The sequence below is a fragment of the Cynoglossus semilaevis genome, chromosome W (assembly GCF_000523025.1).
Source record: "Cynoglossus semilaevis isolate Cse_v1.0 chromosome W, Cse_v1.0, whole genome shotgun sequence".
Taxonomy (NCBI): domain Eukaryota; kingdom Metazoa; phylum Chordata; class Actinopteri; order Pleuronectiformes; family Cynoglossidae; genus Cynoglossus; species Cynoglossus semilaevis.
The window spans coordinates 1,812,764-1,825,987 of NC_024327.1; the positions used below are offsets into that span (position 1 = coordinate 1,812,764).

The window sequence follows — 13,224 nt, forward strand, 5'->3', positions numbered from 1 at the left end:
TTGCCCCTGCATCTTACTGGCTGGGATCTTCTCGCCGGTGATGGGTGAGATGAGGTACTCGTCGGAAACTGCCACTGAAGGCGGGGGTCTAGAAGCTGGAAGGAGACACTGAAGAGAAATTAGCACAAAGTTGATCTTTTCATGGCATGCGGTGATAAGCGATTAAAAAAAAAAGGTCACCTTTGGGGTCGTAGTCCTTGCGAATGATGACCTGGTCTGGAGATGGAGGCAGGGGAGGTGGCATCGGGTTGTCAGGCGGCAGAGGAGCTTTGATGCCCATGTCCTCATCATCGGATCCCTGAAGAAGAAAAATTCACCACGTGTTACTGAAACTGACACGGTTTCGCTGTTGTCACGACTCTAGCGGAATGTTGACCACGTCTACGACTTCCTACCTCATCCATGTCCTGAACCTGAGTGTCCTGGTCGGGCTGCGAGGGCTGGCCATTGTCCCGGCGCTCTCTCTCGTCCTCTTCGTCTTCACTCTCAACCTCCATCTCCACCTCTTCACTCTCGCCGTACTTTTCGTAGCGCTCCTGGATCAGGATACGAGCGCCGAGCTCCTCTGGTGTGGTTGGTGGCGGGAAGTGACCTGGGGAAGACGGACAGACAGATGGAAATTTAGATTGTTCCGTTTTGGCAATATTTAGACGGGTAGATTCAAAGATACAAATTGAGTGTAAAAGTGACCTTGTTCGTTGGGCTGGAAGTCCACAGTTTCCACGACGACAAAATCGTGCCAGTCAATCTGAGCGTAGGCCACCCTCTCCTTCTCTCGTTCCTCCTCTTCCTTCTTTCGTTCACGCTCCTGGTACTTTGCCCATTCCACTCGGTATCGTACCTGGTGGTGAAATATCGTGATTAATGAATTAACGATATTAACTGTTTCCCAATATCCGATATGGTACAAACACTTCATTTCCAATTCCGATCCTAATGGATACCGTTATACCTGACCCAGCTGCAAAATGAGCTGCAATGCTGCCCTCTAGCGGTTTTTACTTTCATATAGTCATTTTTTCACAAGAATTTTTAGGCTACATCATTTGGCAAAACCCAGACATTGCATTATGGGGTTTTCATTATTGGTGGAAAAACCGATAACGATTCTTACAGATATTACATAATTATTAATTATTAACTTTTTAATTATTAATTATTAACTTTTTGCCAATATCCGATATGGTCCGAACACCTAATTTCTGATTCCAATCCTAACGTTATTACATGATTATGCTAATATCGGTCAGTCAACGTTATCGGACATCCCTAAATCTAAGTCATCATTTACCTGGTCCATGACCTCTTTTGGATTCTCCGACTCATTCTTCAGCTTGACCAAAAGGCCTTTGGGAGGAATGAGTATCTAGAGGTGGACAAGATCGAGACACGGTTAGGCTTGGACTCAGAAACAGAGGCTAACCGAATCAGAGGGGACGTTTTTAAAAAGGGTCACCTTAGTGTACTGTTCCACCAGTTTGGTGAAGTAGTTGAAAAGGCTGTGCTGCGGCCTCAGAAAGTCAAACTGGTAGTTCCGCTGCTCTTTCTGCATTAGCTGAGTGAGAAACTGTCGGCCGTTGCGAGCGACGAACTGAGCAGTGAGTTTGACAACGTCCAGGTCGAAGGCGGAAATTGACGGAGGATCGGCGATGAACTCGAACTCGGCTGGAGGCTCTTTAGGAATGACCGTCTCCTGGATGACCTGCGACTGCACCTGTCAAGAACATCAATCATAATCAGTGTATACAGTCCCCCGGTGGTCAGTTTGATCTAAACGTGTATTTAGAAGTGTATTTGTATTACCTTTTGAGGCAGCTGCTGGAACTGCTGCATGACCTTAGGCACGGCCGCGGACGGTTCCTGCGCTTTGCCCTCCTTAAATTCATTGACCTTGTGGCGGTAGTAGGCATGGTAGGGGTCGTTGGGATTGAGGAAATTGAATTTCGGATTGTTGATTTCATTTTGACGAATTCTCGCCTCAAACTCGGGTCCATTTCTGCGTAACGATAACTTAGCTTCGTAAAAAAAAAACTCGCATCATAAACAGAAACCCAGGGTGAAAAAAAAGATTACAACCAACCTGGCAACAAAGCTGGCGGTCTTGTCAACTATGTTGCGGACCTCCGGTGGTGGGTATATGATGCCGACGATGGGCTTGGTGGCTGGGGTTTCTTCTGGGGTTGCTGTGTCATTCTGTCCAGAAAAACACAAAAACAAAACGCACCTTTTAGACTTGCGAGTATATTAAATTATAAAAAAAAAAATAGGCTAAAATTATAACCTCTTGTGAAGACTTTTTTTTCTGAACATTTGCTACAGAAGAGCCATGACCGCCATTTTGGGAACCACAACGGCACCGGGGTGACATTAAACCCAGTACCAAAACAATAAATAAACACGTAATAAATAATAAGTCGCCGGCAGCGGAAATAGTTTTTAGATTCTGTGAAGTAACAAATCAGCTGTTTGAATAAAAACAGCTATTGTTTATGGTCTACTCGATAAATGTGAGCTTTAAAATATTCTAAATATATAACTGGAAATAAAAGGTAACAAAACTTCGAACCTTCCAATGAACGTTAGCTTGTAGTCGTAAACAGCAGCGGGTCGGCGTCAGCTAAATGCTAACAAAATAAACCTTTAGCCCGTTGCGCTATATTATACGTAACTTCTAGCGTGTATATTTATTTATTTATTTAATTAACGATATGAATCTATTACCTCTAATTTAACTGGTACGTCGGCATTACTAGCAGTAGTTAACCTGAAACGAGGACTTTACCTTGTTGTTCGGCTCTGGTTGAACTATTTGAACAGGCCCGGGCGGCATGGCGGCGTCTTTGTGGAAAGCCGGAAGTTACTTGCAAAATCTCCCCCAAAACAAACGTAGAGTCAATACAATTATGCGGGTTTTTAACAAAAAATTAGAGTGTGGTACATGTGGACATTTTAGTCACGAAAAGGCCGTAGCGCTACTCACAGAGTCGCGCTGTCGTTGATCTAATGGACGCGTATCACTTCCGGTAACACGCCGCAAAGCACGACGGGTGTTGCAGTACCGTATTCTAGCGTTAGTTTCCACGGAGATGTGTAGCAACAAGCGGGGCGCGCTCGCACTTCTCGACCCTCGGTCATGAGTCAGCTCCTGGATCACCAGGACTGTATCGAAAGACTTCAAAAAGATCTCGTCGACCTCCAAGGTGCCGTTCTGGATGTTTTCTCGAGAACCGGACCCGTTCGTGTTCCCTCCTGGAAGTTCCCCGATAAACTGTCCTGTCACCTGGACATGGTGGCTCTGCTGGACGAGTACGACTTTGTGGACGGAGACGGTGCGTCGAATCAACACTCCCACGTAGTTCTACTAGAACTCGTGATTGACAGGTAGGAACGTCCGTCTCCGTATCCGCCCACCCTACTGTTGACATGTCATTCTAATGCACGCGTGGTTGATACACTATATTACCAAAAGTATTCGCTCACCTGCCTTGACTCATACTATGAACTGAAGTGCCATCCCATTCCTAACCCAGAGTTCAATATGATGTCGGTCCACCTTTTGCAGCTATTACAGCTTCAACTCTTCTGGGAAGACTGTCCACAAGGTTGAGGAGAGTGTTTATAGGAATTTTTGACCATTCTTCCAAAAGCGCATTGGTGAGGTCACACACTGATGTTGGTCGAGAAGGCCTGGCTCTCAGTCTCCGCTCTAATTCATCCCAAAGGTGTTCTATCGGGTTCAGGTCAGGACTCTGTGCAGGCCAGTCAAGTTCATCCACACCAGACTCTGTCATCCATGTCTTTATGGACCTTGCTTTGTGCACTGGTGCACAGTCATGTTGGAAGAGGAAGGGGCCCGCTCCAAACTGTTCCCACAAGGTTGGGAGCATGGAATTGTCCAAAATGTTTTGGTATCCTGAAGCATTCAAAGTTCCTTTCACTGGAACTAAGGGGCCAAGCCCAGCTCCTGAAAAACAACCCCACACCATAATTCCTCCTCCACCAAATTTCACAGTCGGCACAATGCAGTCTGAAATGTACCGTTCTCCTGGCAACCTCCAAACCCAGACTCGTCCATCAGATTGCCAGATGGAAAAGCGTGATTCATCACTCCAGAGAACGCGTCTCCACTGCTCTAGAGGCCAGTGGCGGCGTGCTTTACACCATTGCATCCGACGCTTTGCATTGCACTTGGTGATGTGTGGCTTGGCTGCAGCTGCTCGGCCATGGAAACCCATTCCATGAAGCTCTCTGCGTACTGTACTTGGGCTAATCTGAAGGTCACACGAAGTTTGTAGCTCTGTAGCAGTTGACTGTGCAGAAAGTCGGCGACCTCTTTGCACTAGGGGCTTGTTTTCCCCATGCGCAAGGCTCCTGCTCCTCCTGCAGAGCTTCGATTTCTACACGCAGAATGTGAGGTGCATCCAGCAGAGGGCGCCAACCCCGCAGAAAGGATGTCCGTCAGTTGGCGTGGTGGTCAAAAACTATTGGAGCGCTTTACTTGATTTTGTCAGGACTGCTGTAAGTAACACCCCCCTCCTCTAACACATTGTTTCCCTTGTTTCACTGGGTTGCGACCCTCAAGGGGGGTTGCAAGAGATATTTTTTGGGGGTTCGCATCGTGTGTTTTTCATGCTTTCCTCCTTTTCCTTACATTACTTCGAAGGACATCAATGGACCTCAGACAAAACCCAAAGGATTTGACTGTAGCACCACAGCGCCACCAACACACCCAACCCCGCCGCTGCAGCCGAGAACCGAAGGCTCTGGACATTGCTCTTCTGCCTCGTCGTCTTTAAGCTCTTTTCATTTTTTGCCACAGAGCCAGGCGGCCTTCAGCGCTTCCGACGACGATCCCTTCATCCCTCACCCCGACACCGATGGCGTTCCCGAAGTGCGTCCCGCCCCCTGCAAAGACTGTCGGCAAATCCAATCGGTTCTGAAGACGACGGGCGGCGCCTTGGTGAAACTGCTGCAGAACGAGGGTCTGCCCTCTTCTCTGCAGCTACTCCTGTCCGCCATGAAGAACCTCCTAGAATCGAGCTGCGGCATTTGACGTCGGAGTTGGAAATGACACGTCCGGACTCCAAATGGCAAATGGAAAAGCAGCAGGCAACCGTTGTCCGGCTGGAGTTTTCGATGAACAAGGCGGAGCGATCCCTGAAGGCGGCAGAGCAAAGTCTACAAGAGAAGAAACGGCAACTCGAAAGAGGTTCAGATAACGTAAAGAAATATGACCAAAAAACAGAGACGAATCGGAGATCACAGTCTTCGTTTTTTTTTAACAGAAACTTTGTGTTTGGAGCAAAGGAACTCCAGGCTTCAAGAGATAGTAGTGGCGCATCAGGAAACGCTACAAGTACTTGGTAAAAACACTAAAAAGTGCAGGTCATGTCCCGATAATTAATTAATTCCCGATTCCAATATCAACCGATACCGATGCCCTCAAGATCACTAGGTTGATGGATTAAAGCAGTGTTTTTTTTATTATATTCTGGCATGCTCCCCCTAGCGGACAAACATGTATTTGTTTATCTGTACAAACAACTGTATGAGTTGCCGACACCAGCGACTGTTAAAATAGATTAATAAAATGAGCCGCAATACTGCCATCTAGTGGCTTTTACGTTCACATACAGCCAATACAACCCATAACGATTCTCGCCGATATTACATAATTATTCAAATATCAGGCCGATAAAATGGCTCTGCCGATATTATCGGACATTTCTATTAATATTAATTGTTATCTGTCCAATTAAGTGAAATTAGATATTTTTTCACGGTACACCTGAAAAAACACTTTTTTTTTTAATCGGCAGAAAGTGAAAAGATTGCGCTAGAGGAGAAATTGAAGTCAGAGAGCGAGGCTTGTCATCTTCTCCGACAAACAGTTCAGGAACTGCAGGCTCAGATTTCAGAAAGCCGGATCCTTCTGGACAAAGAAAACACCAAGTTTGACAGTGCACGTCGACAACAGGAGGCAAGTGCTGCAACGGAAAAAAAAAACGGGCTGTTTGTTGTTTTCTTAACAGAAACGTTAGCGTGTCGAAGTAAAAAAGTGTTGTTTTTTTTGTTTTTTGTTTTTTTTGCTGTTCATCCAGTCGATGCAAACGAAGCAGAAATCTCTGCTGGAGCGAGTGGAGGCCCTGGATGAAGAGCTGCAGAGGTAGTTGGAGGAGCGCCGCTATACTCAGGTTCAACTGGAGGAGGAGCTACAGCGGATGACGGAGGAGAAGGAGCGACTGCAAGTTCAACTGAACAAACAGCAGGTAGCCCCCGAGTTCCTACCATTGACACACTTGAAATTTCCATTGATATAACAAATATTTGGGTCGGCTTCAGATAGTTATATCTGATGATCGTATTGTTGTTTGTAATTGATCCGGTTGATTATGATTGATGACGATAAATCAACGTTCTTAAATACGAGCACGTTTTTTTGGTATCGGATAAGCGGATAAAAATTGAAGGATGAATATTAAATGTCTGCCATTTCCCTGCAATGCCCACGTTTCCCCAGTAGATGGCGTAGAAAATTATAAAAGCATTTTAGCCTTTTTTAGCATGACTTTAACATGTCATTTATCTTAGTTCACCCATCTCCATCTATCGGCTTTTTTTACCCTCACCCCGTTCAACTTTAGGACATCGTACAAATACGATCTCTTTTCCCCCCTCTACAGGACTGTGGTTCGCAGAAAGAGAAACAGATGCTGGAGGCCAACATCCGTCAGCTCGATAAGGACGTGGCCGAGCTGAGGGAACACGTGCTGACGCATAGGGAGAGGCTGCTGGTGGCTTTCCCGGAGCTCAGTCCACTGGCTCAGGCGCAGCCGTGGAGTAGGTTCAATTGGTGGATTCTGGTCCCAAAACGCTAGGCTAGCTGAGGCTCCTTATGCACTGACATTCATTTATTTCATTGGAACTCTACTTGTCCTGCTAATCCAGATTAGCATGTAGCAGTTTTCACACGGAGCCAGTAGTCTGTAACTGGTATTACTGGATAAATTAGGTGGTATTCCCGTGCTATCCTCCAAAGGTGTGGACTCGAGTCGCATGACATGGACTCGGGTCAGACTCGAATCATCGATTTGATGACTTTAGACTGGACTTGACAAAATGTAAAGAGACTTGCAACTCGACTTGGACTTTAACGTCACCGACTCATGACTTCACTCGCACTTGAGCCCTTTGACTCGACAAGACTTGATACTTTCTCCAAAATCCAAAGGTTATAAAGTAAGTTATTAAGACCCATGTTGTTTTGACGCATTTAGCATTGAGCCAATCAAATTCCGGCACAACCAATGAGGAAGAGCCAGAGGTGTGGACTCGAGTCGCATGACTTGGACTCGAGTCAGACTCGAGTCATCGATTTGATGACTTTAGGCTGGACTTGACACAATGTAAAGAGACTTGCAACTCGACTTGGACTTAAATGTCAACGACTCGTGACTTCACTCGGACTCAAGCCCTTTGACAGCCACAGTGATCTGTGTAAATATATTATTATTTTGTTTAAAAGGACTCGAAACAGAAACGGCAGGACTTGGGACTTGACTTGACACTCTTCAGTCTTGACTTGGACTTGACTCGGACTTTGCCTGTCCTGACTTGAGACTTGAGACTTGACTCGGTTTTGAGTGCAAAGACTTGAGACTTACTTGTGACTTGCGAAGCAATGACTTGGTCCCACCTCTGGTAAAAGCTGTTGAACAACGCGCGGATGAGAGAAAATGATACCGAAGATCGTGTTGTTCGGATTTAAAAACTACGAGGTGGTCAACAAAAAACGAGTGGCAGTGATCTGTGTGAATATATTATTTTTCTGGTTAAAAGGACTCGAAACAGAAACGGCAGGACCTGGGACTTGAGACTTTTCAGTCTTGACTTGGACTCAACTCGGACCTTGCCTGTCCTGACTTGAGACTTGACTCGGACTCGAGTGCAAAGACTTGAGACTTGACTCGGACGAGTGCAAAGACTTGAGACTTGCGGAATCACCACAAACTGACCACGGGCTTGGGCAGAAGAACCAGCTATAAGTTACCCATGGTACCGGATGGTGACAGAGTTCGTAACGGACTGTTTGACAAAACTAGTTTATTTTCTATACTCCGCAGCTATAGTAGCAGCAGTAGCATCGGCAACGTGGGCCACGAGCGCAGTGACAGCGGCGTGATGTCAGTCGGAGGGTCGCCGCGAGTCCCCCTCTCAGCCGGTACGCCTCCCAACCCTGCAACTCAAAATTCTGCAACACGCTGCCGCGAGGTGCCGGACGGGCACACAGTGTTTCCGTTCACTCCCACGGTAGAGGCTTAAGACAGCGGAAATAAACACCTAAAATACAGACGTCGTCGACGTCTGTGTTTATTTGGATTCTTTGCGGAATCTCGTACAAATGATCGGAAGCCGATGAGGAAAACCTGCATTAGTATGTGTATATATGTGTTAGATAACTACTCTTACGCCACAAGATGTTGCTGTTTTGTTTTGTCAAACAAAGTGTTTTACTGTCGACCTCCACTAGGGGGATCGTAATAAAGTTTTAATGTAAATATTCCTAGCTGCTTGTCATTTGTTGTGGAAAATTTTCTTCAGCGTGTCGCAACAGAAAATGTTTTTTGTAAATGTATAAATTAATGTAGTCTATCTTGTATGTTATTCCAATGAAGTTGTATTATTCAGTTGGGTCAATCCGGCTGAAGGTCTAATCCGCTTCTCTCGCGGGAAATTGCGAAGTTTCCGGTGTTGTGTATGTTCCTGGAAACATGGCGGCCAGCTTCCGCGGCCGTCCTATCCGGAGTCTTCGGATGCGAGGTAGGCATAATAAACTAGACCCTGTGGTTGCTCTGTTTGCGGGAATATTGCGATGAGACGTCAACTCGGACATTTCGCGACCCTTGGCTCATGTATTCCCCATGTTTGTGATGTTTTTCGTGGCAGGTCGGAATGACAGCGGGGAGGAGAACGTACCGCTGGATCTGACCAGAGGTAAGCAGAGGCTTCATCACATCACCCTCAAAGAGATTATTGTTCGATATGGACGAGGAGCATTTCTCTACATACACCGCAGCTCCACGAAGTCAACCCCAATCAGTTCGCCGACTCGTGTTGTCTGTGTTGCCGTTCTGTTGTCACTACCACCCGTTTTTTAATTTATTTTTTTATTTCCCATAGCCGTTAGTAGCATAATATGAGACGACAGTCGGCTAACTAGCCGCGTTAGCATCGGCTAGCTGCCTCAGTTAACCAGCCATGACGACGCTTCGTTGTTTTGGTCCGTATGAGTAGTCATTTATGCTAGTTAACAGCCATTAGGAGTTACACTCGTACGTTTTGTCGTCGTTTAATTCTCGGGTAAACTGGGTTTCGGGGCCGTTTAACGAAGCTACCATTGGGGCAGCGGCACTGTGGCTGCGCACGGCTTTTTCATTGTGGTACTGTCACACTGAAATAGACAGTGCCACTCCACGATACCGACACGATACGACACGACACACCAGAGCTGGGCTCTTATTTGGTTTTTGTTATTGTGTACGTGTAACGTTAGACCGGTTACATGTAACAATATAGAACGAATTGAATGACCATTCAAAACCAAGGTCACAAACCGTAGCCAAATCAAGCTAGTCGCACTCCAGATACATTATATGCTTGCTAAGTGACATATGGTATACCGTGTTTTCCGCACAATAAGACGCATTTAAAAGCCTTTAATTTTCTCAAAAATCGACAGTGCGCCTTAACCCGATGCGCTGTACGGTCCGAAAAATACGGATATATATATTTATATAAAAAATTACTCCATTAAGAAAATGTTTTTTTTCTTTTCGCAGCATTTGTAGCCAAAATAAAATGAAACTTAACAAGACTGAAATGATGGCGACTCTGTGCTAAACGTTAGCTGCGGAGACACTTATTTTTTGCCTCGTGTTCTTTATAATTTGATGGTCATTTCGCAAAAAAAAACGGTCTTCCAGTCATTCAAAAGATTTACTGTAAATTATAGGGATTTTTTTTAACGAGCGGCCTCTCACAGTGCCCGGTAAGTAGCTTGAATTATGTCGGACTCGTTGGAGACAACGACAAAAAACAGAGAACGATTTTGCGAATAAAAAAATCCAAAAAATTGGTTTGTTAGTTTTCCTGTTCGCGTATTAATCGGTTTATGAAGACAACGACACCGATGTTATCGTCGGCAGACGTGAGAAAACCACTTTTCAGATGGAGATTCACGCGACGGTCCATGGTAAAATGTTTGTAAAATTTTTAGCTAAGGTTTCCGTCTGCATACGCTTTTTTTTTGTCTGCAACATTGTTGTTCATTCCTGTGATTGACGGAAAAAGAGTAAAACGTAAAGTTTAGCTAGCTTTACGTGATCCCTATAGCTCGAAATTCTTAATGAATTCATTAGGAATGATTCTTATAATTAGGAATAATATATTATATATATACATACAGATAATCAAATATATATATATATTTGATTATCTGTATGTATATATATATATACATACATATAATCAAATATATATATATATTATATATTTATTATATATATTTATATATAAATATATATAATAAATATATAATATATATATATATTATATATTTATTATATATATTTATATATAAATATATATAATAAATATATAATATATATATATATATATTATATATTTATTATATATATTTATATATAAATATATATAATAAATATATAATATATATATATATATTATATATTTATTATATATATTTATATATAAATATATATAATAAATATATAATATATATATATATATATTTGATTATATGTATGTATATATATATATACATACAGATAATCAAATATATATATATATATATATATTTGATTATCTGTATGTATATATATATATACATACATATAATCAAATATATATATATATTATATATTTATTATATATATTTATATATAAATATATATAATAAATATATAATATATATATATATTTGATTATATGTATGTATATATATATATACATACATATAATCAAATATATATATATATTTGATTATCTGTATGTATATATATATATACATACATATAATCAAATATATATATATATATTTGATTATCTGTATGTATATATATATATACATACATATATTTAGGAATAATTCATCATACAACAAATTAATAAATATTTCGATATTATTTTAATGAGGTCATAACAAATCTCTATAGTCGTTACACGATTGGCTGTTTTTTTTTCCGCCAGATGAAACGTAATCCGTGTCATCTGATCTGAAACTTTTTTTTGTTTTATGAATGGGATTGTTGACAGTTGCCACATATTTATCGGTTTCCTCAACTAAGAGGATGTCGTTGACAAAATAAGGAGGTAAAAAAAGAAAGGGGGGGTAAAAACAGCCCACTTCCTGCTTGGTGTCTTAAGCTGTTGACCTTGTTTGGACTGTACACACCAATACAGTTTGACCGGCTTAGCTTCACTTCCTTTCTGCAACATATCACCCGTTATTGCCATTATTGTGGCAACACGACTCGATGCCCAACTCGGTTACAATGTTACGATGTGTTTCCTGTTTGTCTGTTCCTCCTCCAGAGCCGTCGGAGAACTTCAGAGAAATCCTCCAAAACGTGGCCAAACAACATGGAGTTAGCAACATGCGAAAGCTGGGCCACCTGCACAACTTCATCAAGGGCGCGGCGCGTTTGATTCCTCGGTCAAACGGTTGGTTTTGGCAAAGGCAAGTGGGCGCATGAACCCCCTCCCATTCGTCCGAGATGAGCAGCTGTAACGGAACTGTACTGTTTTGTTTACAGCGGGTGCGACCGTCACCGCGCTTGTTCCTGCGGTACTGTTGTAGCTAATGTTAGTTCTGGTGTTTGTAGCAAGACTGTTTGTAGCAAATGTTAGCTTTGGTGTTTGTAGTAGGGCTGTTGTAGCTAACGTTAGCTTTGTTGTCTGTACCATGACTTTTGTAGCTAATGTTAGCTCTGGTGTTTGTAGCCTGACTTCTGTAGCTAATGTTAGCTCTGATGTCTGTAGCATGACTTCTGTAGCTAACGTTAACTCTGGGGTCTGTAGCATGACCTTTGTAGCTAATGTTAGCTCTGGTGTCTGTAGCATGACTTCTGTAGCTAACGTTAACTCTGGGGTCTGTAGCATGACCTTTGTAGCTAATGTTAGCTCTGGTGTCTGTAGCATGACTTCTGTAGCTAACGTTAACTCTGGGGTCTGTAGCATGACCTTTGTAGCTAATGTTAGCTCTGGTGTCTGTAACAGGACTTTTGTAGCTAATGTTAGCTCTGGTGTTTGTAGCATGACTTCTGTAGCTAACGTTAACTCTGGTGTCTGTAGCATGACTTCTGTAGCTAACGTTAACTCTGGGGTCTGTAGCATGACCTTTGTAGCTAATGTTAGCTCTGGTGTCTGTAGCATGACTTTTGTAGGTAATGTTAGCTCTGGTGTCTGTAGCATGACCTTTGTAGCTAATGTTAGCTCTGGTATATGGACAGAACCAATGTTGCAACTTAACGTCCAGAAAGCGAGAAAAGTCCAGACACGACCTCAGATCTTTCACCCGCTTTTAACACTCGTTCTACGACATTTGGACAGGCTACATGCGTTGTAGCCCCATTAGCTTAGCAACAGGAAGTCCACAATCCGTGACGTGTAAACAGTTTACTTTACAGCTACGTGTGCCCCTAAAGGCGACGTAAAATACGGGGACGATTCGGCAAATGTGTTTCGTTCGCCGTGATGTGAAATGTCAGTCAACGTCACATTTTGCAAAATCAATTCTCTTCATAATTTCTTTTTTTTTTTTTTTTTGTGCAGCTGATATGCAGCATAGGCCACCGTGAAGAAAACTTTGGGTTTACGCACGAAGAAATCATAGTTTGGTGAGTGTTGTCGCAGTTTATTTAAGAAAAATGCTAACCCACACGCGATTCAATGTTTTATTTATTTCTCACCCCAGTCTTCGACTAGCTCTGCTAAATGAGGCCAAGGAAGTGCGTGCTGCGGGTTTGCGGGCCCTGCGCTACCTCATTAGAGACACCAACGTTCTGCAAAAGGTCCTCAGACTGCAGGTTGATTATTTAATTGCCAGGTGAGTTCCTCAGTCCTGTTGCTTTTTTTAACAGTCAAAAATTCCACCACAATTTAAAGGTGACATCTGTGGGGGGGGGGGGGGGGGGGTTGGGGGGG

General features: G+C 43.1%; 3 protein-coding genes across 3 annotated transcripts in view; 2 read left to right on the top strand and 1 right to left on the bottom strand.

Annotated features, from left to right (window-relative positions):
• LOC103396919 (splicing factor 3A subunit 1-like) overlaps nt 1-3,007 on the bottom strand; it is a 6,323-nt gene extending 3,316 nt beyond the window's left edge. Inside the window, exons 1-9 of the mRNA XM_008335165.3 lie at nt 2,783-3,007; nt 2,081-2,193; nt 1,804-1,996; nt 1,457-1,714; nt 1,292-1,366; nt 691-841; nt 396-592; nt 181-298; nt 5-95 (exon numbers count right to left, since the gene is read on the bottom strand). Coding sequence (XP_008333387.1) covers nt 5-95; nt 181-298; nt 396-592; nt 691-841; nt 1,292-1,366; nt 1,457-1,714; nt 1,804-1,996; nt 2,081-2,193; nt 2,783-2,830 — 1,244 coding nt within the window. The 5' untranslated portion in view covers nt 2,831-3,007. The remainder of the gene's footprint in view (nt 1-4; nt 96-180; nt 299-395; nt 593-690; nt 842-1,291; nt 1,367-1,456; nt 1,715-1,803; nt 1,997-2,080; nt 2,194-2,782) is intronic.
• A 103-nt stretch (nt 3,008-3,110) lies between these two features.
• On the top strand, nt 3,111-3,385 carry LOC103396921 (coiled-coil domain-containing protein 157-like). The gene has a single exon (XM_025052691.1). It carries the CDS (start codon nt 3,134-3,136, stop codon nt 3,383-3,385), a length of 252 nt encoding a protein of 83 aa, XP_024908459.1. The 5' UTR covers nt 3,111-3,133.
• Nucleotides 3,386-8,710: 5,325 nt separating this feature from the next.
• On the top strand, nt 8,711-13,198 carry LOC112486328 (rapamycin-insensitive companion of mTOR-like). Its single transcript, XM_025052690.1, has 5 exons — nt 8,711-8,820; nt 8,947-8,994; nt 11,614-11,711; nt 12,853-12,917; nt 12,995-13,198. Exons 1-5 carry the CDS (start codon nt 8,772-8,774, stop codon nt 13,128-13,130), a joined length of 396 nt encoding a protein of 131 aa, XP_024908458.1. The 5' UTR covers nt 8,711-8,771; the 3' UTR covers nt 13,131-13,198.
• Nucleotides 13,199-13,224: the final 26 nt, after the last annotated feature.

What these genes read in the sequence shown, in the direction of transcription:
- LOC103396921 (XM_025052691.1), top strand. Translation starts at nt 3,134, where the DNA reads ATGAGTCAGCTCCTGGATCACCAGGACTGTATCGAAAGACTTCAAAAA.
- LOC112486328 (XM_025052690.1), top strand. Translation starts at nt 8,772, where the DNA reads ATGGCGGCCAGCTTCCGCGGCCGTCCTATCCGGAGTCTTCGGATGCGA. An exon ending in CCGGAGTCTTCGGATGCGAG is followed by an intron (nt 8,821 to 8,946) that starts GTAGGCATAATA and finishes TTTTCGTGGCAG; the next exon opens with GTCGGAATGACAGCGGGGAG. An exon ending in ACCGCTGGATCTGACCAGAG is followed by an intron (nt 8,995 to 11,613) that starts GTAAGCAGAGGC and finishes TTCCTCCTCCAG; the next exon opens with AGCCGTCGGAGAACTTCAGA.